We start from the raw sequence: 22,760 nt of genomic DNA, 5'->3' as shown, positions 1-22,760 counted from the left end.
AAGAGTCTCAAATGGAGAGAACATACCCAAGGTAAACCCAGGCTGAGCAAAAAGTAATTGAACCCAAATTTCTGAAAGCTGACAATCTATACCTCAACTATAAAACCTGACTATTTTGCAGATGTTGTTAAAAATTTGGTCTGAAGCTTGACTAGAGATCATTTTACTGCACTGTCACTATAGTCTGCAAAGTATAATGGTAATCAACTTCTAGGCTTTTCCCACTTAACTTGGAGATCTGGCTTTTATAAGGTTCAGACTCAATAAACACTTATTTACATGTTAACTTCAGCATAATTACAAATGTTTGGGTGAGAACCTATTTTCTAAGCCTCTATTTACTTTAAAAAACAGAATTACATCCAGCTGAGAGCCAAGGATTTGTTATACCAGTTACTTAAATGTTGCGATAGATGTCCATAGTATCAGGTTCCAGCAGTTTCACATTGCTCCTTAATTTTTAACCTTTAATACTCGTTGGTTCCTTCAATACAAAGCTAGTGCTCTTGAAGATTATTTTTGAAATCCAATATAAAATATTTAGACTTCATATGCAACTCCCTAAGAATATAACATTTTTTTTTCTATTTCAGTGCAATCATAACTAGCAATTAGAAAAATAACACATTCAGAATGAGTACTTAATATACTCATACTTAATATATGAGTATACTTAATATACTCCAAACCCATACCAAAAATAAGCCCCAAATATATTTACAACCCTGGAGATGTGTCTGTCGTACTTCCACTTTTAAAAGTGAGTAAAGTAACTAGATGTGTAATACCTAATGACACATTTAAAGATCTTTCGTAACTCCACACAGGTCTCAAAACAGTATTTAAACTAAAAAAGAAATCATATTCCAATCATTTCAATGCAAACTGAAAATATCCTAAGAAATAAATTCTGGCATTACTTCAAATTAAAAGCATCCATGAAAGTTCACTAAAACATTCAATCAGCCACAATTATTATTTATGGATCTGTATCCATTAAGGGATTTCTTTAGAGCAGTGGTCGGCACACTCATTAGTCAACAGAGCGGCAAACCGCGGCTTGCAAGCCGCATGTGGCTCGCGAGCCATGGTTTGCCGACCACTGCTTTAGAGTATTATATCCTGTTTAATACTCCCTTCAAAAAACAGTGGTGCTCAGTATAACTAACCTTTGCATTCAAAATGTGATATGCTAAGAGAAATGCCAACTGTAAAGTTAGTCCTTGGAATTCATTTTATAAGAATTCAACTTTCTAATTATAATACTCATTATAATAGGCATCCCTCCCAGATAAACAAAATCTAAGTGTAAGGTAAAAAATGAAATATGAGCATTATCTTTGGGGTGCACACACAGGCCAGAAAACACATGACGATAAATGGGCTCCTATTTGATTGTTTTTATGACTTTTAAGAAGTGAGCATGAAAATAAAATCTTTATTTTCAGTCATTACCCACCAATAAAAGAAAGTTAGGTTCACAGTTTTAGCTTGACACAAAGTGAACTAGGAGGCAAATTTACATCCATCAGATACAACTAATGGACCAACTTTTTAAAGTTCAGGCTATTGTGAAAGCTTGCAACATATCAGATATTGCTGTGTATTCTCTACTGACAAAATGCCAGCAATGGCTGACAGCGAATGGAACTTGTGAAGTGTTAAAAGCAGGTGTTTTCTATATGTTGCTAGAAATCAAGAGGTTTATAAGCAGGTTTCAAGTCCAGAAATGAGTTAAGATGAAAGTCCAAACACACTAACTTAGGAGGGATCAAGAGTCCATATGGACTAATTTAACACTTGCCTCTGGGTAGCAGTTATGTTGGTAAATATAAAATTATATTAGACATTAGCACCAGTACAGAACACACTCTGCATAAGATCCAAATCACCAGTACAAGTTATTCATCAATCAAAACCAATTACCTCCTTCCTAATAAGATGTCAAGCTAGTAGGTAACTAGGTTAAAAAATCTAATTCAAATGAATAACTTTTGTACTGTACATCTCTTTTGGAAGTATATGGGAGAACTAATCGGCAAACAGCAGACATTTTATGATTTTAAGATTTTCATATTTTAAAAACTGGACATTACCACACATAGGTAGAAAATTACTGAAAATGAGTGACGAAAAATTTTAAAGCTAAATAAAATTCCTTTTTTCTGCTTAAAAATAAATATGGCAGAAAATTAAAAAAAAAATCCTAGAAAACCTGTTTATTGATCATTCTCTCCATGTTTACTAAGTGCGTTGACGCTCCCATTCAGGAATCCATTATTAACCTACTTTTCTAATGTAGGATGAGGTAAAAGATACTTATTATTTTCTATGGAACAGTCATTTATCAACTTAAGACCAAAGCTAACAGCAATATAGGAAATTAGGCAACAATAAGATTTTTGGCTTGTATTTCATGGGTGGTGCTGCTGTTCCAACCTTAGAAAGTAAAGCTGTCTGCTTTCCAAATTCCAAAAAGTAACCCACTCCCACATCTTACCATACTAATCAGGCCCTTTGGTTTCTTTAGAACGGGAAGGGATAAAGGATCGATTATGGGCATATAATTTTGATTTGGGACCTCTCACAAACAAATCATACAGAGTGGCCAGAAGCAGTTTAAAATAATATGAATTAACCAAATCAACTTTGCTATACCCACCCTGTTGGAGGGGGAAAAGCCCAACACCCATAAAACTATTTCACCTGACAGGATGTGTTTTTCAACAGTTAAGTCGTTTAAACAACTTTCTATTAGACTGTAAGGTGTCTAGTTTGGTTTTTGAAATGGGAAAGTCACACACTTTCAAATATAGTTGAAATTGTCAATTATAAATTGAACTTAATGAACTATGCAGGAGCGAGGATTAATAAACCAATGTGCTTTGAATTTGTTCAAGTCTGATATTTCTGTATATAAAGATTTAGCATATAACAGCTATCATGAGAAGTGAAAAAGGATTTTTCCCCAGAAATAAAAATATTAAAACTAAGTTAAAATACGTAAAGTCATTAGTATTCCACATAGCATAAATTTTGACAATCAGAGTTTACATGTCCCAGTTGACCACATGTGTAAATGCAAAGCAGGTACTAAAACGGATATTATGTCCAATATTTAAAACCAGTTTGTAACTGGGGGAACATCTAAATCCTTAATTAAAAAACACAAATGAAGTGAAAGCTTTAAACTGGTACACATGTTCACACCTATATTTCAAGTTTGGAAATGCATATTTGCAAGCAGCAATACAAAATATCCATGAAGTAATGCATAATCTCTGAAAATTATGAAAACATCCCTGCTACCAATACATTTCTAAATACAAAACTGACTACCATATTTGTTACTTCTGTGTAGCGAGAGAAGTTCATTTTCAAAACAGATAAAATTCAGTCTGTAGGTGTGAATGGTATGAATGACAGTCTTTTTTTTTTTTTTTTTTTTTAATTTCTTAGACGGTTGGGATCCTTAAGCATGCAAAACCTCAGAGAAGTAGGGTCCACAAAGGAACCAGGGTTATCTTATGGCATCCAGTTAAGCCAGAGCTGGGAATGCCTCTGGGTCATCTACATCAGGAGCAGACGCACTTGACTGAAAAAGAAACAAACCAAAATTAATAATGCTCAAACCTTGAAAATAAATCGCCAGTGTCTACATGTAGACACAGAACTCTAAAATGTCTTGAAGTTAAAATACTAATTAAATACTCAAATGTGTCAAACCGTTTACTTAAAGGCAAAATTATGGATCAGACTAGGGCCACAAATATTTGCAATGAGTCTTGCCCTGGATTTCTATCAAGATCTAGGAAAATTCCCTAGTAACAGCCTGGGTTATTTTATTTTTCTAATACTCATACAAGTGGATTCATATGGGATATGTGTGGAAATTCTTACTTTGTTAAGCATTCCTGTATTTTCTCCACTTGCTAAATAATAATGGCATTAATTTGAAAGCAAACCGATTACAATTATTTTAAGCAGCATATTCATCAATATTAGAATGGGACCCGACTGCCAAACGCTATTTATAACATACAAATACCCCGCCCCCCAAAAAAAGTATTGAAAAGGTCCACATACATAACATTGGCTTTAAAAGCACCTGGTATCAGGGGAAGAAACAGAAACAAAATATCACTACATTGTTACTGGTGACCATAAAATCTGTAATATTTAAACTGCCACTATAATCAAACACTGGCAGACCCAATCAAGCAAATGGGTCCCCCAATTTGTGTTATCAGTTCAGAATTCAGGAGGACATCATGATTATATACTAGATAGACAATAAGAGACAATGAACTAACTAAAAGGTTTTCTCTAATAATTTAGTTTGATAATATCTAGACATTAAAAGCTTGAACTTTGACATCAGACAGATCAGAGTTCAAATCTATCAATTACTAGGGCTTATATCAAAATATTTCATAAGAACTTATTATGTGTTGTACACTATATGCAAGGCATTGAAGATGACAAAAGTGAATCCCACCTCTTACATAATAACCTAGTAAAAAAAAAAATCAAGAACTAAAAATGTGTTCACTAGGCCATTATCTAGTGAGTTTCACACAATTAAACGATTAGACACAAAGGTTATGTTAAAGTGAGTCCTAAAAAACAGTGAAGGCAAAGGATGTAGGTTGGCATTTCAGGTAGACCTTGTCAAAGGCCAAGAGTTAACTTTGTTCCCTGTACTGAACTCCTCCTCTGTAAAATGGGGATGTCAACATAGTAATGTGAATCAAATGACACAGCACATAAAATGCCTAGCACAGCACCATGACCAGCACCTAATTAAGTATTCAATAAAGTGTGGTAACTTAATTCTACTGGCAACACTCTTTAGTCATTTAAACACTTTAAAAAATTTATAACCAAAAATGTCATTTCTTAAAAAAAAAAGTTTCTTTTTTTTTAAACTTATTGATTTTAGAGAAGAGGTAGAGGGACGAATGGAGGTGGGAGAGACAGATAAACACTGACTTCTTGTTCTACTTATTTATGCATTCATTGGTTGATACTTGTATATGCCCCAACTGGGGATTGAACCCAAAACCTTGACATTAGGACACTTTCCAGGGTCTACCTTTTTTCCTTCCACTTATGTCTCCCAAAGGACTTTAAGCAGTGAATTTACCAAAAGAGATCCTTGAATTACTTAAAAGGACAAAATACTTAAAACTTACCTTGTCAGTCCTGCTGCCTCGGTTTGGACGTCCACCACGCCCACGGCCACCTCGTCCTCCTCTGCCACCACGTCCTGGGCGGCCAAGGTCTCCAAAATTGATCTCCAGCTGAGACGTTATATCATTTGCTGGCTTCCGGAAATGATGGTCCATAACGGAATCTTCAGCGTGAGCCTGAAAATTTAAGTAAAGGCCACTGGATGATTACTAGGAAAGTAATGCTGCAAATTTCGGAATGAGTTTTCTTCTGGGCCTTGCGGTTGATCATCAACCTATGAACCAGGAGGTCAAGGTTTCATTCCTGGTCAGTCAGGACACATGCCCGGGTTGCAGGCTTGATCCCCAGTGGGAGGGGGTGGGCGCAGGAGGCAGCCGATTAATGATTTTCTCTCATCATTGATGTTTCTATCTCTATCTCCCTCTCTGAATTCAATAAAAGTGTACTTAAAAAAATTACAGGTGATGCAAGTCTCAATTAGAGGTATCTAATCACAACCACTCAAGTGACTGGGCCTCATCTCAAACCTAATGAATCATAATCTTTACCAGTATATTTAAAATATGCCTTTCAGATTAGAATTCCCATCAAGGAACACCTGATAAAGACATGGATAGCGTGTGAGGTTCCTATTATTGATAATACTGAATCTCTTTATAAGTTCTAAAGAAAACTTTACTCTATATTCTTCCAACCATGAGTTAAGAAATTGTGTACAGCCGAAACCGGTTTGGCTCAGTGGATGGAGCGTCGGCCTGCGGACTGAATGGTCCCGGTTTCGATTCAGGTCAAGGGCATGTGCCTTGGTTGCAGGCACATCCCCAGTGGGGGGGTGTGCAGGAGGCAGCTGATCGATGTTTCTCTCTCATCGATGTTTCTAACTCTCTCTCTCTCTCTCTCTCTTCCCCTTCCTCTCTGTAAAAAAATCAATAAAATATATTAAAAAAAAAGAAATTGTGTACAGACTTCTGTTCATACACAACTTTTATATTGTTCTTTCATATAAATAGGAGAGCTACAGATTCAAGCGAATCCCAACTTTACATAAGGGAACCTTGAAAAGCTGCACCCAAATAAAACATATCAAAGGAACCATCTTAAAAATGAAAACGTCATGTTTGTGAAATCCAGATCCTACACTTTGTATTTACGTCATAAGCTACATGACCCAGTCTGCAAAAAACAAACAAACAAAAACACCAGAGAATTTTATACTGCTTAATACCTAACTTCTATATGTATTTGGGATGAATGAGTTTTAATCTTTGAATTGGAAACTTTTCTTATACATTAAGGTACATTTTAATTTTTCTCCATACATATATAACACACACACACACACACACACACACACACACACACACACTATCCTCTTTTCTAGAGGAATATGAAAATTTTGTTCTTTCTAAATATCTTATTACAATTGTTAATAACTACCCTTTTTAAAAAACATATATTTTATTGATTTTTTACAGAGAGGGAGGGAGAGGGATAGAGAGTCAGAAACATTGATGAAAGAGAAACATCGATCAGCTGCCTCCTGCACACCTCCCACTAGGGATGTGCCCACAACCAAGGTACATGCCCTTGACCGGAATCGAACCCGGGACCCTTCAGTCTGCAGGCCGACGCTCTATCCACTGAGCCAAACCGGCTAGGGCTACCCTTAAAGTACAAATAAATGTTGTATTTGTATCCATGCTTTCATCCCTTTAATCATCTAATACCGAATTAACCTTTTGCACTCGGATGTCGAGTGTGACTCGACAAGGTTAGCATCGGTAGCAGCTCTTTTTATACTCTTTGAATGTATCAATAATTTGAAATATAAAAAAATCCAAATAAATAAGTTTGTATGAAAAGAAACTCCAGTTTTTTATTCTACTGCCGCGCTTTGTAAAATGTGGGGTACTTAAAAACTTAAATCCCGAGTAGAATAAAGGAATCGAGAAAAAAGCAAGCGAGTGCAAAGGGTTAAGTGTCAGACTAACCTAATTTAAAGGCAATAGAAGGCTTTGTAAAGAAGCCTAAAAGGTATGTAAGCCCACAAAATTGCTAGCAAATTAAAGTCAATTATATATACTAATTGCCTAATTTTTAAATGTTTGCTATTGCAAAGCAATCTCAATCTATTAATCAGAAGCTTTTACAATTTTCTAGAGTACAGAAACAAAAAAAAAGTCTAAGTTGATATACTACTGAAACAATCTAAAAGATTTTACTACAATATAAAGGAAGTCTAAATATTGAGGACACATCCCTAACCTTTGAATAACTAGTAGGATAAATTGGCAAAGCATATGAACGTGTCTTGATAGTGAAAATGTATTGGTTTCAAAGTTATTCATAACCAATTTCACATTTTATAGTTTCAAAAATATCTAATCATATACACATCACCTTGTATAATTATTTCTGAAAAGCACACTGGAAAATACTTAAAACTATGATACCTAACCTAGTCAATAAAATACACAAAGAGTATTACTGACTCATCTAAAATTATATCACAATTTTGTGTGTGTCTTGTTCTGGAGAAAAGTTCTGTCAGGACCTCCTAACAGTTTACAAATAATTGTATCAAATTATTTGCCCAATAAATCTTTCTCATATTAACCTAAGTAGTTTAATAATTAGTTCAACAATCTCCCCAAGGAGAACTTTCAAAGTTCTTTAATCTGAAATCCTATTTGTTTTACCCAGATATACAAAACAACTGTATCTGCAAGCACTATGAAAAAATAACATGTTCTAAATGAAGCAAACTGTTTTTTTTTTTTTACTATATGACTTGACACTTAAAAGACAATGTCCTCATTTATACAAATTTAATACTGTTTTTAAAAAACACCTCTAAATCTAGAAAAGTATTTAAAACTCTTCAACCTGTTTCATTTCAAATGTTTCCAAGTTTGCTTCACAACTATTTTTTAAAGAAAATTAAAATGTATTAAGATCTTATTGCATCTTTTTATTACAGGTTGCCTTCATAACATTTTAACTTTTATGACTAAAATCTCATACTTACACAAGCTTTAAAAGGATGTAGCAATGGGACATTCCTCTAAGAATGTGCCCCAAGGCTTAAGCAGAAGATGCCAAAACAAAAGCCACCAACATATCTTTCTCATTAGTTTCCATGTTTTGTAAGTAAAGGAAACCTATAAATTAATTTTCTGGTCTTTACATCATTCCTCAATAAAAAAGGGTAGTACCATTTATTGAAGAGTCCTGACCATTATATATGGCATAGGCAGACAGTTTCAAGAGTCCTGACCATTATATATGGCATAGGCAGACAGTTTCAAGTATTAATACTGTATAAATTTAGGCATGATTTTTAAAAATATCATCACAACTTTGAAAAGACATACTGTATTTATGAAATATAGTAATTGTAAGATATATATTGACTAACAGCGTCTGAGGGTGGAGGGGGGCTACCAGATTGAATATAACAACAGATAGAAGGACTAAATTTCTTCAAATATGCAGTTTATTTGGTAATGCAGCTTATTTTCCTTTTTGAACCATTTACCTAATCCAACGACACTATGTAAAGCTTTTCTTTTTTATAAAGATTATAAAAACAAAAATTATAAATGTGTTGACTTGTCAAGACATACCTAAAAATTTTCAAAAACCACAAAAATTTTACCTCTTCACTCTTTGACTTATGAAGAACAAATCCCTTCTTCCACTGACCATCAGCACCTTCATTTGGTTTTCGTATATTAAATTCTACTTTTGCCCGGTCCTTATTTTGAATAGCCTTCCACTCATCCAAAGTCATTTCTTTTGGACCCTCTTCCTTTACTTCTTCAACTTCGTTTTCCCTGTGAAAAGATGTTTAAATTTTATACCTACTAGGTGGCTGACAAAAAATCTGTGTTACTTATAAGTAAGAAGTTAAATCTTGTTAATCAATCTTTTAGGGGAAATTATCCAAGGATGGAAGGATCATAATTTTTGTAACCCAATGGCTAACATTAATTTGGTAAGTAGTCAATGCTTGTTGTATTAGTGAGTATGGATAAGTAAAAAAACACAATTCATAAACTTTTAAATGGTCATCTATCAGTAATACAACCTGGAATTGGATTTACCAAACATAAAGAGAAACATCAATTGGTTGCCTCCCATACACGCCCCAATTGGGATTGAACCTGTGACCTAGGTATGTGCCCTGATAGAAAATCAAGCCCGCTACCTCCTTGGTGCATGGAATGATGCTCCAACCAAGCCTCCCCGCTGGGGCTAACATACACATTTCTTAAAACACTACTTTCTCTTAAAACCGTACCGTTACATAATTAAAATATTTGGCCTAACTTCTCCTAAAACATTTTTAATTCCCCACAATACATAACTTATAACATGTCATCTAGAATGCCCATGAACCACACTTCACATTCTAAATATAAAAAGAACTGTTCCTCTATCCTTTATTTTAGGATAACGCTGATGGCAAAAAAAAAAAAAAAAAAAAAGAGAATCTTTAAAAGCCAAGTTTATACAAATCCTGGATTCTATATATGCCAACTTTCAAACCAACCTGAGTGTGGGCGTGAGACTGAGGTTTCACTAGAAATAAAACTCTCCACAAAACATATTGGTTTCAATACTTAATAATGAATTAGTAATTTCCAAATGTAATTCTTAGATTATAAGTATTATATATTATGAGTTTCCCTTTTTGCAGAAAGCAAGCCTAGAAATCCATTATTTTAATCTAGTATCAATTTCCAATTGTCATCAAACAAGTTGTTTACTATTTTGGGAGCTCTGCTTCTTTCCAAAGATAGCAGGTGATCTAGTTAGCCTTAGAGCTCAAATATCTCCCTCTTCTATGCTACTCTGTACAGTCTGACTAATCCTACCTTAAAATTTCAAGCTTACATTGAATTGATGAGATTTGGATATGAGGTCCAGCTGTCAGTTTACAGATGAGAAAGCTAAGAAAAAAAGTCCTAGTTACTCCTAAGTTGTGACACAGCCAAGAATGTAACGTAACTCAGCACATTTTGTCACATGGAACCAGGACACCTACCTTCAAGGATTGTTGTAAGGATCAAGTGAGACAAAACAAACACTCTGGAAACTATATATAAGGGAGTCAAAGTCAGCTAAGCACTGCTTTATAAATTTGTATTTCCATATTCAAGATACAGTACTATGTTTAGATTCTCTCCACTCTGGAAACTGCTCTTAATACCATCATCATAATCTTCTTTAGACCAAATACCCTCAATTTCATGCCTGGGTCCTGAATTAAGGATTTGCTTCCAATACCCTATCAATAATGCATGATTTCCTTCTGGTAGACATTTATAATCTTTGCAAGTCACACTTAAGGTGATTTAAATATGGGCTCTTTATTAAAGGAAGAATGGTTGTATTGGCATTGTGAAGCACTCAATATTACATAAGGCTCATTTAACTCATCCACAATTTCACTGTTTACCAAATAAAATTATTACTCTATATAGTTTCATATAAATGAATTGATAAAGTTCAAGACATCATTTAACATCATGTATTTTTTCTACTGTTTCCAATAATAGCAAATGTATTATTCCTTATTCCAATAAACCCATGGAATATGATACCCTAATCATTAGTAATAGTTCACTATAAGAGCAATTCTTCCTTAAGAAAAAGCAAAGTTTAGAAAAGCATCTCCTCCCTGATTGATTTGAATATGCCCTGGTTAAGAATTAGACCTAAGTAATCTATAATGCAAGACTTTAAACCACAATACCATAAGAAATGACTGGCATATAATTTCTGCTTTGATTGATGGAAACTAGAGAAAGGCATTAAATTATTTCTACCAGCTTAACTTGAAACTTTAAAACTCTCTCACCCTTGAATAAACAAAAACTTCAAAACCAGGTCTTCTAAAAAAGACTCTCACACAGACAATGAAAATGATTAAGAAAGCTAGTGAATAACATATTTGGCATTTGCTCTCCTCATATATTTTAAAGCAAGTCAATAACGCTATGTTCCAAATTCAATGTTGATGGAAAATAAATTTCAAAGAGGCGGAATTTTAAAGTAGTCACGTTTCCTAGTTTTAAACTGTCTCAAAATAAAACCTGCAGTTACAGAGTCCAAAGTACTTTGAACTATGAGTTCTAAACACTACAACTTCTCTTATTTCAACCACTGCGTCTAATTTTTAGTAACCCCCAATTTCAGATTCTAGTTAGTTCTCACCTATTCGATGTCTCTGGACAGCTATCACTTGAATTATCCGTTACTTATATATCTATTACCATTATTTCTATCAGGTAAGGTTAGGTAAAATGCATAGCATCTTATTCCTATTCTCTATTTTGAGGTTACAACAGTTAATTTTTGTGCTTGGGGCTAGCAGGTTTTACTATCTTCCCTTATTTTTTTAAGACAGCAATGGTAATTTTAAATAAAAACAACCATTTCTATTTTTCAAATCACTAGAGCCCAATATACCAATATATACATGTATAAAACACTCCTCTATATAAACACTACTTGATGAATTGGGGTACCATGAAAGTCTCTTCTGTTAAAAAGCCTTCAAGTAACAGAATTAAACCTATTGGCTTTCTTGGTAAAAATCCAAACTGATTTCAGTGCTTAGCATTACCATTATACATAAAACAACTTACTTATTTTCAGTGTCTGCAACTGGATGTTCTTCACCTTCAGGTGTTTCCTCAGTCACATTTGGTTGCTCCAAGTCACTGCAATTATAAGATATTTGTTTCTGAATGTATTTTGGGGACTCTCTAAGGAAAGAAAAAGAAAGGCATCTAGGTCCATTTACATGTAGCTGAAGAATTCATTACACAAAAATATTTTAAAATCCTCACATTCCCCAAATAAGAGTCTTTTCCTACTAAATGTATACTCCAGTAGACCTTTAAGAGGAAATAATTTAAAAATGTATATTGATCCAAGTTATAGTACTTTACTCAAAAAGTAACAGGACAGAAGTTAGTTTTAAAATAATGCCTCACTTGCTTATCAAATTTTTCTAATAACCACAAGGGTCAATAGCTACAAACTATTAAAGACACAGAAATAAGAATACCCAAACAACTTCAATGCAGGGTTTCAGAAAAAGCTATATATCCATATGAAAAGAAAAACTGATATCACACATACTGAAATATAAAAAAATTGGTCACTTGATACAACTATAATATAAACATAGCCAACAAGAGGTTATCTTGAATGGAAGATATATAAGATATTTAGCTATAAGAGCTATTCCATTCTTGTCCCAAGGACAAATAATATTTAAGAGTTATGGGTGAGCCTCTAATAAGGTATAGGATCAATTTTATGAAAATTATTTTTAAAAATCAGAATACCAACGTTAATTCATCTTTGACAGTTCCCCAGTTGTGAGATCCGCTACCTCCACGTTTGTCCTCGTGCTTCAGGCCACTGTAATGTGAGAAAGAACTAACAAAACTGAGTTAACATAATACTCTTTAATTCTAGAAATTCAAAGTTTGTTTTATTAAAAAAAAGTAGACTCAAATACAATATAATAAAAACCAATATAAGACTTACGATCTATCACTTCCACTATGCCTATCAAATTCACGTTTGCCACGAGAGTCAAATCCATCTCCTCGGCCCATTCCGCGTCCACGTCCTCCTCGACCTCTTCCAAGACCACCCCGGCCTCGGATAGGCCGGTCAATAATCGGCCTACAACAAATAAAGATTATATACATCCCAGGTTTCCAGAAAAAAGAATAGGGAAATTCATTCAAAGACTCAAAAATAAGGAATACATTTATTGGCTCATAAGCCAACAGTCAAACCATGTTTTAGAAAATTCAAAACAATCTATTTCTAAACATATAAAGGAAATAAAAACTAGGAAGCTACTCCCACCACAAGAACATTAATTTTACATCATCTAAAACTTATTAGTGCACATACTTTTTGTTATTCAATTTATGTAATAATCTAATAAAATCAATACATTTAATAATTAAAATAAATCTAACCTGCATAATGAGTAATCTGCTTTGCTATAAACAATACAACAAAACTTTCCTGTTAACATCTGGGGATAGCAAGAAAAAGAAATTGTCTATCAATTCAACTAAGTGTTTCACTATAAGGAATCTAAGGTTGAACACTAAAAACTGCTATTGAAATAACAATTCAGATGTTTCTTTGAAAAACTGATAAACATAACAAGCCAAACTGCTACCTAAGCAATTATTGCTAATTTATAGTTTTGTGTTGAGACTCTATAAACTGACAAAACATGAAGAGATTTGAAAAAAATCTTGCCTATCAACTGAAAATTCTCCTCCTTCACCCTTTTCTTCAAGTGGCTTTTCAAATCGTCTTTCACGAGGTGGTCGCCGTTCTGGTCTCCTATCAATTATTTTCCCTTCACCCGGAAGTTGTTGATCAGGTCTTCTTCCAACACGTCTTATTCCTAAAATGATAAAGAACCAGCATTAAGCAAATTATTTTTACAACTCAAAAAAATTTAGGCCTAGACTTAAAAAGGTACGTTGTTAACCTTCGGGTCCCCTAACTAGCACATACTGTTGAAAAAGGCAAACACTGGGCATATCTAAAGTGGAACAAAGTACTTTAGAGAAACTCCTATTTTAAATAAACTTGTTTCAAACTTCTATCTAGTTTGCCAAGTCACTTTCACCCCCTAAAAGCATTCTCTGCAACTGACTTGGAAGTCAACTGGGTAGGCAGCCATTATTCCTCTCACTTTTTAAAATGCCAGTTTCTTACTTTAAAATTCTAAATTTAAAGAAATTTTAGGCAAATGACACATTTTGGCTTTAAATATACCAAAGATAACACCAGCAGCCATTCATAAATAATAACCAAGAAAATCCATACACATTCACATTCAACAGATAAGGACCCTAAAAAAAAATTTTTTTTAAAGTAAAGGCCAGACTTTTACAACAACCTCAGTAAAAAAAAGACTGATAATTCTATGAAATTACAAAATTGAAAGGAAAACAAATAGCATCTAGGATTACATATCCACAGTCTGAAATAGCTATTTAACCAGAAAAAAAAGTACCTCCTCTATTAGTTTCTACATATGTTTTATTACACACATTACACCTAACAGAAAAACTGTTATGCAACCTCTAAAATACTCGATATTTTGCTATTATGGATGGAGAACATTTCTTTTGGTTTGTTCTTACCAGTGCATTTACCCTGTTAGTATCTAATGCCAAGAAGCAATCAATATGCATTACTGGTGGCCTTAAGAATAACTAGACTGATGGTTAAACTCATGTCTGTAAAATTCCAGGTATGCCATAATTCCCAAACCACAATTTCTGACAAAGCCAAACAGCAGCCAAGGAACTGTTTTTATAACAAGATCTTAAGTTGATTTACCCTGGTTCTTTCTAAGAAAGTGGAACACAATCAAGACTCATCCAATTGTTCAGGTGCTTGTAACTAGAGTAAAACAGTAAATACCAAACTCTTTGATGAAATTTTAAAGTCCATTCCACATAAACTCTCAGTATGAGCACACAGTTAGATGGTACACCAAGGCATCTTAAATAAATTTCATCAGAGCTCAAGTGTATTGGGGTGGAGCTTGGAACCAGTCTTCATAATGATATCCAAGCCAAACACACCCAAATGAACAATGGCTTATATCCCCACCCATATTCAATATTAGGCTTACAGAATCTAACAAACTTACCAAATATATTCACCCAATAGTCATCAGTTAAAAATGCATGCTTCTCTTGATATATTTAGCTGTATTTGCAAGCTCACTTGATTTTCACTAGATAACAGGCTTTTAATTAAAAAAAAAAATCACATTGGTCTATACTCAGTGATAGTCTGTGGTGTCAATTCTCAAGTTCTTCAAACGGACAAAAGACTAGCTACAAAGCTAATTCTTATAATATGAACATTATATATCTAGGGTAGTCTAGCGCTGTACCAGGACCTTTCTTCAAAAGCACAGAACACATGATCAGGCTAACCTTCCTTCCCACTACAGGAGGCAGACCTTGTAAGTCCCCTTCCCCAATGCCCACATCAACTGACAGCAGGATCTCAAAATGAGTATTTTTCATTCAACATTTTCCCTTTATTTATAAACTTGTTTTATGCAATTTAAAGTTAGGAGTGCTCTGAAATACTGACCTAAGAAAAACGTTGATAGCTAATGTGGAAGATTTCCCAAAGACTACTGAATTATAAATTTATGAAGCAATTCCCTACCTTTGTAACTTAAAATACTGGTTTCCAGGTAAGAGCTTATTTCAAATATGGGCTTTATGATCAAAACAACTGAGGGATTTCAAACATGCTTCATTCATCCTTTGAACGTTCAAAATGGGTGCACACACCTACCTTGCACATTTTAGATTTACACTTCAGACTCAATTTTTTCATGTGCTTTCTTGGGATTACTCTGATCAAAGAGGTAAAGATGAGCAGTTTAAATAATTACACAAGCTATTCAAGCGAGTGTTCCTTAACACAGAAATTAAACGATTTATTCAGTTGTGCTACAGGTTGCTCTAAGAACAGGTATGTGGCTTACTCGGTGTACACGTTTTCTAATACAACAACTTATGCTTCCCCCAACCTGTAATTTTAGTACAGGAATTCTTTTGTTTTATTCACCACCTAGTTATGTCAAAACCTCACAGAAGTTCTAGTTAAGAAAACAAAACAACAATAAAACACCCACAACACCAAAACCCTAAACCAAAATATAACACACGTGTTTAAATTAAAAAAAAAGAAAAAAAGAAAGAAAATTAGTTGAATGCTAACGAATCCAACCTAAAGCTAATGAGAAACAACTCCTTTCCGGAGCACGTGGCAGCAAAGCGAAATTTCAACCAATATAGAAAACCAACCAAGATTCGGAGCTTGGCGATTTGCTATGGATCCCCTATGCTTTTTTTTTTTTTGCCCCCAACTGTTTTTGCTTTTTCCATTCACCACAAAAGACAAACACGTAATGCGTGAGAGAACGCAAAATTCAAGCTTCAGACACTCCTGCGAAGTGTCCAGCGTGACCTGGAAGCAGCTCTCACCCGCCGCCAATGAAATGCCGCCCATGCTTCCCGCACGTGCGGAGAAAAGCTGCACTCCACAGAGCTCCCTGCCGCTGCCGGGACGGACATGACAGCCCGGGCACTCCTTCACCACGAGGTCGGGGCCGAGCCGCACCACCTCCAGCACGGGGTGCGGGGGCGCAGAAAGGGTCGCGACGAGAGGACGTCCCTCGGGACTCCCCGAGAGAGCCGCTCTCCATTCAGAATCCCCGCGTCTGCGTCACCGAATGCAGCCAAATCTCTCCCCTTCCCAACAGCTTAACTCACTCCAGCAACTTGCTAAGTTTAAACTAGTGGAGAGGGTGTGTGTGTGGGGGGTGGGGGGTGGGGGTGGGGTAATACAATGAGGCGCATGAGGCACCTAAGGCAGGTAGATTACTCCGCAGTACCCGACCCCCAGCTTCTCACTGGGGCCCCCCAGCCCCGCACCATCGTGGGACAAGATGGCAGGACAGCAGCCTAAACCAGACTACCGCACCTCGGAGCAGCACTGAGAGCGAGCTCTGAGCGGGAGGGAGCCGGGGACCCCACGCTTCCCGGGAACCCCAGGCCAACACCCGCCGGCGGGACCGGCGGGATCCGGCGGGAAGGCCACAGCCGCCAGGACCCCGGGCACGCTGAGGGCGGCTTCGCCTCCGGGCCGCGCTCCTCCGCTCAGAACCTGAGGCGGGAAGGGAACCCGGCAGGAGGTGGTGTGAACTCGAGGCTACCGCGCTCGCAGGACCGGGCTTTGGTCATGTGGGGGGAACGGGAGGAAATCGCGGCAGAACCTCCCGCGGACGCTCGGAGCCCGAGGAGCAAGTGGTGGCCGCAATTCTCCTTCCCTCACGCCGGGTCTTCCCCACCTTCCACCACGGACTTACCTTCTTTCTTAAGCGCCACGGGCGGCTGCGTCTCCTCTTTCTTGTCAGCCACGCCGACGTTGGACGGCAGCGGGTTCTTGCGTTCTTTCTGGGACTCTTTACGCAGCTGTTTGCCTGCCGCATTGGAGTTGGTCTGGGCTGCGGCCTGAGCTGCGCTCTTAGCCCCGGGGCCCCCAACACCGCCCCCGCCGGCTTCTTTTTTCTTGTTCTCTGCTGCCTTCAACACCTCGAAGGGGTCCGATTCGTCGTCAAATAACTGGTCGAATCGGTTGGTGACCACGCAGCCGAAGCCTTCCTGTAAATGCCCAGGCATGATGGTGGCTCGGCGGCGCGTTCCTCCACGGATTGCAGCGGGCCGCGCCGAGCCAGGAGCGCCTGCTTCAGCTCTTCCCACAAGATGGCCGGGCCGAGAGAGGGGGGCCGTCTTCTCTTCCGGTGCCAGGCGCACATCCGGGAGCGGCCGGCGCCGCAGGGCACCATGGGGCATGTAGGCCAGAGTTGCTTTTACCCAGGCGGTTCCCGACACCGGGACTATAATTCCCAGGATGCGCAGCGCGACAACTCTTCGCGCGCGCCTGGGAGTCCCGACTTCGCGGAGCGAGTGGGGCGTGCGAGGTGAGGGAGGGGAAATGCGGCGGTGGGCGGAGTTCTGCCACCTGCTCTCGCAACCCTTAAAACTCTCGAGTCTCGAGCCGTGCTGAAAACAGGAAAACGTGACTGCGTGTTTTGCTCCCGAAAGTGCTCTATCTTTGGTTTTACTCCCCCAGTCTCCGGCCCCAGGCTAACTTTCTCCACCTCTCCGGGAGGGTCAAGGTGACTCCCCAGATCTTACAACTGGAGACGCACAAACTTCCGGGGCCAGCGGGGGATGGCTGAGGTGCCTCCCTGGCCTCACCCAGACAGGACCCGACCTGTTTCAATTTCAAGTCCCTCGCTGCACAGTTGCTGGAGTCGCCCTCCTGCGTCCCTAATAAATGAATCGACAGTGTTTAACGTGACGCAGAATATGCTGCTTCTCGCAGAGAGACGTGAACTTGGAGAGCAGAATTATTAAAAGGACAACTGTCACGTGGGAGTGTTGCGCGCCTTTCCTGGGTGAGAAAGAATACGGTTTTGCGTCGGATGCTTTAACTCCTTGCAGGGCAGCAGTAGCTAGACAGACACACTGGGCAAGCCTCGAAAAGGCACTGTTTGCAGGAACACTTTCTAGAGTCCGTTGTCCACTCGTGTCCAGCAAGCCAAGGATGAGGTGTTAGTAAAATGTGCTCAAGAAATAACATGTTAGAGCATCTGAGCGTACGGGGTGCTGGAGAGGTGCACGGAGGAGAGGAAAATGTCAGCGACTTGTCGCATACTTAAAAGCATTCATATTAGTTGAGACTATTAACGTCTGTTAAGGTAATTGAGTGTCAATGCATATTCAAGCATATTGGGTAACACTAAGTGTTTAAGTATATCGTCATAGTTTTTAAACTTCTTTCCATTAACACAAAATATAATAGAAAATGCACCTCTGTGTTCCAGGTGCTGTGAAGAACCTTAACCAGGACAAGGTAGGTGCTTTTTAGGTAGGTGCTTTTCCCTTTTCACAGATGATGAAACCATTTCAGAGGTGAAATGACTTATCACGTTCACACCTCTGTTGAAATGGTAGTGCCAGGAGTTAACGCTGGTTTGTAACTCCACTGGGAGACTGTTGACATCAACTCCTTAATCCAAACTCTGCCTTCTGATAGAAGTCAGTCAATTCTTAATTTCCAGTATTTAATAAGATGTAAATATTGTTGGCACATCAGGCAAAGTACTTAGCAGGGCTGAATGTGAACTTATTAATTTCTGAGCAGATTTTAAATCAGTTCCCTGCCAGAGAAAATAAAAGAGTCACATTACAGGCATGTGGCAGCAAGCCTGGTGGTTTTCTTTTTTCTAAATCCAGCCCCCACTCCTCAAAAGTCACCTATTTCTCTGTTGCCTCAGTCCCTGCCACACACACTCCCTTTTCACACACACACCCCATCCCCTTCTATAAGCTCTGGCTCTTGTGGATCCTACCAAGATAAAAGATAATGAGTTTTTGACCACATTCTTCAAGCACCTATGAAAATAGCTTAAGTGCAATTTGGAAGATCTCCATGCTTTAAAAACATTTTCTTTTTACCAAGGGTTGTCAATAGCTGCATCTTTGAGATATATGCTACAACTTACCTCCTTCTGGCCACTGCCACAATATTAAGAGCTAAAACTTGATGTTTTACTATGTGCTTGGTGTACTTTACATGTGTGATCTCACTTCATCCTCACATCAACTCTTTCATTTCTAAGGTGAGAAAAATGAAGCACAAAGGGACTAAGTAACTTACCTACTTCTATCATAGTCTAGGGAGTGGGGCTGGCCTGTTCATAGTCATTTTTATCCTATGTACAGATCCCTGGTTTCTTCAAATAGATTTTTATGATCACCAAGCACTATTATAATAAGAATATTTAAATATAAGCTACACATAGAGGAATTGTATGGCTATGAATTTATGAGGTTCACTTAATGCTCTTTAGAGGATTTACCTATTAATATAGCATAAAAATATGAATAAAATTTGGGGGGAGGGGGGAAAACTTGTAAGCACTTTCAAATTCCTTCTTTCCTTTTCTTCTTTCCTGGAATTTTGGTTAATCCAGGAAATTTTTAAAGACCATTTTTAAAGTATACAAATAAATTTCAATATGATAATTCTTTTACATCTCAAATCAATCATCTGTAATAATAAAAGCACAATATTGACCGAACAGCCAAACAGTGGAATGACCATCTGGACGACCTTCTGGACGAAGCTGGGGATGCGAGGGCCTGTTCTTGCACGAATTTCGTGCATTGGGCCTCTAGTTATCTTATAAGTAACTACTTTCACTACAGTCTCCTTTCTCCTAAGAAGTTAAAATAGTTTTTAAAAATATTTAAATGTCCCTGCTACTTTCATTATAAAATAATATTGCTGAATAAACCTAAGGGAGGAAGAAAGGAGACTTCATGGCAGACTTATTCAAATTAAAGGCATGCATTGTAAAGTGACAAGTTGTACCACTGATGAGAAATGTAGCAAGCTCTCTTTAGCAAGCTTAAATCACATATTGTTCTCTGAAAAATGCACAACTTCACAGCCTTTACCTATAGCATGCTCTCAAAACAGTAAATGCTGAAAACTATCCAAATATCTTGATTAAATATCCAATATGTTTGCTTAATGGTTATGAAACTGAGCAACAATATTATACCTCCTTGCAACCCTCACTTCCCTTTAGGATGCTAATACTCAGTTTTCAACCACATTACAACTTGTTTTCACCCATTTCTTAATCTCAATCCTCTATTACTGTTACTATATTTTAATCATAATTATTAACAAGTATAATTTGAGCCTTTATTATATACTTAACACTGTGCTAAGTACCTTACATACATTTTTTTCTTTAATTCTCAGAACAACATTGTGAAGTAAGTAGTATTAGAATCTCTACTTCCCATTTACAGATAGGAAGACTGAGATTAGGAACCTCTCCCAAATTCACATTGCCTGAAAGAGTTCAGGCAGTCTGATCTCACAGCCTGGACACCCAACTATTATACTTGTGAGGAACATTATATTGCTGCCACCTGTAGCAAGAGAAAACTATTATTCTGTTAAAACACTTTTGGGACACCACATAAAATGTAAATAAGAGACTAATTTTTAATGTACTTTAAATACATTATGCATTTTTAAAATAAAAGCAATAAAGGTGGTTCTTTCTTAAGGTATATTTTTATGGATTTCAGAGAGGAAGGGAGAGAGAGATAGAAACATCAATGACGATAGAGACTCATTGATTGGCTGCCTCCTGCACGCCCCCCACTAGGGACAGAGCCTGAAACCCAGGCATGTGCCCTGACCAGGAATCGAACCTGTGACCTCCTGATTCATAGGTTTGATACTCAACCTTCGAGGCACACCGGCCAGGCTAAAGGTGGTTCTTGTGAAGAAAGGGCATAACATCTATGTCTCAGGATGGAATGCTAAGTATTATCTTGCAAGTCGAGGCTCTTGCTAAAGTTAGAATATCAAAGCTAAATATAAAAATATTACACTCTCTATTTTGTCACCTCAAATTTACTTTGAAGGTTGATCCTCTTGATTTTAAACTTCCCTTTTTATGCTGCATTGCACTCTTAAAAATAAAAACAGCTTTATTGAGATATAATTCACATGCCATATAATTTACCCATCTAAAGAGTACTATTCAAAGGTTTTTAGTCTGTTCACAAAGTTGTACAATTATCACCACAAATTTTTATCACACACCCTCCCCCGCCCCCAAGGTAATCCATACTCATTAACAGTCATTCCTCATTCTCTCCCACACCAGTCCTGGGCATGCAATAATCTACTTTCTGTCTCATAGATTTGCCTATTTGGGCATTTCATATAGATGGAATCTTGTAGTACATGGTCTTTTGTGACTAGCTTCTTTTACTCAGCATGTTTTCTAGGTTCATCCATGTTGTAGCATGTATTAGTACTTCCTTTTTATGACTGAACTAGAGGCCTCGTGCATGAAAATTCATGCACAGGAGGAGGGGTCCCTCAGCCCAGCCTGCCCCCTCTCACAGTCCGGGAGCGCCCAGGGGCGGGAGGTGACCCGGCAATCGGGAAGGTGATGCCCCATCACATCTCTGCTGCTGCCACTGCCAGCAGCACAAGCCTCAACTGGCCCTGGTTACCTGAGCCTCGGGCAGCCCTGGGCGCCTGAGGGCTGAGGAGACTGGGTGCCACCATCTTTGAGGGTGGGGTAGTCAATTAGCATATTCCCTCCTTATTGGCTGTGGGTGCCACCATCTTTGTGAAGGTGTGAAGGTCAATTAGCATATTCCATCTTTATTAGATAGGATGATTTTCCATTGTATGAAGAGATTACACTTTATTCATTCACCTGTTAGTGGATATTTGAGTTAGTTCTGCTTTTTTGGCTGTTATGATATTTGTTTGCTGGGATTGTGTAGACATACGAGTGTCTGTAGCCAAATGAGCTGAGTTTGGGGTGGCAAATTGGAGGACAGATCCTGTGGTGAATACCAGGCAATTCTATCTGTGTGTGTTTTTAACTTGCTTCCAGTTTCCTTTTTCAAGAAGAATCCCTCAACTAACATGGTAATAAGGTTTAAACTTAAACCAGGAAAATATTCTGTAATCAAAATTCTCATTTGTTATTCTAAAAGGGGCCAGCTCAACACATTCTTGAAGTTTTAACCTGATAGTTTAGGCATTGAGAGGGCAAAGACATTTCTTCCTGATCCAACGGGAACTTAAACATTGCTCTATTGCTCTTTTTTACTAAGAGAAAAGTTCCCTCTATACTGCAACTGTTTTTGGCTTCTGTGAAGTGGATTAAAGGCAACAATACCCAGCAAAGATGTTGGCAGAACCTTTCTTCATGGTGACATCTTATTATTTACCAGGAGCTACCAGAGAGCTGAGACAGAACATGTCCAGGTAGTATTCCTAAAACTGAAAAATTAGAAGAGACCATTATAAGCACAATGCTGAGACATAATAGTACTGAATGAATGGTA

At 37.6% G+C, this 22,760-nt stretch overlaps 1 protein-coding gene across 4 annotated transcripts; it reads right to left on the bottom strand.

Annotated features, from left to right (window-relative positions):
• Positions 1-1,418: 1,418 nt before the first annotated feature.
• Positions 1,419-17,583, bottom strand: SERBP1 (SERPINE1 mRNA binding protein 1). 4 transcript variants are annotated; one of them, XM_079777609.1, is made up of 8 exons: positions 17,159-17,583; positions 13,501-13,651; positions 12,763-12,903; positions 12,562-12,633; positions 11,850-11,969; positions 8,852-9,029; positions 5,196-5,369; positions 1,419-3,595 (listed from the first exon to the last, which is right to left on the bottom strand). In XM_079777609.1, the coding sequence occupies exons 1-8, from the start codon at positions 17,469-17,471 to the stop codon at positions 3,539-3,541; spliced, it is 1,206 nt and encodes a 401-aa protein (XP_079633735.1). In that variant the 5' UTR covers positions 17,472-17,583; the 3' UTR covers positions 1,419-3,538. The 4 variants fall into 4 exon arrangements, with proteins under 4 accessions (XP_079633735.1, XP_079633734.1, XP_079633736.1 ...); XM_079777608.1 differs by having other exon boundaries at positions 12,562-12,651; positions 17,159-17,582; XM_079777610.1 differs by having other exon boundaries at positions 11,850-11,924; positions 12,562-12,651; positions 17,159-17,581.
• Between the last annotated feature and the right edge of the window lie 5,177 nt (positions 17,584-22,760).

Source organism: Cnephaeus nilssonii (genome assembly GCF_951640355.1).
Source record: "Cnephaeus nilssonii genome assembly, chromosome: 7".
Taxonomy (NCBI): domain Eukaryota; kingdom Metazoa; phylum Chordata; class Mammalia; order Chiroptera; family Vespertilionidae; genus Cnephaeus; species Cnephaeus nilssonii.
This window is presented reverse-complemented; position numbering and strand designations above follow the sequence as displayed.

Bases quoted from the DNA above. Each gene is read 5' to 3' on its own strand.
- SERBP1 (XM_079777608.1), bottom strand. From the start codon at position 17,471: ATGCCTGGGCATTTACAGGAAGGCTTCGGCTGCGTGGTCACCAACCGA. The intron at 13,652-17,158 runs GTAAGTCCGTGG...TTATCATTTTAG, and splicing joins CGTGGCGCTTAAGAAAGAAG to GAATAAGACGTGTTGGAAGA. The intron at 5,370-8,851 runs GTAAAATTTTTG...TTAAATTTTCAG, and splicing joins ATAAGTCAAAGAGTGAAGAG to GCTCACGCTGAAGATTCCGT.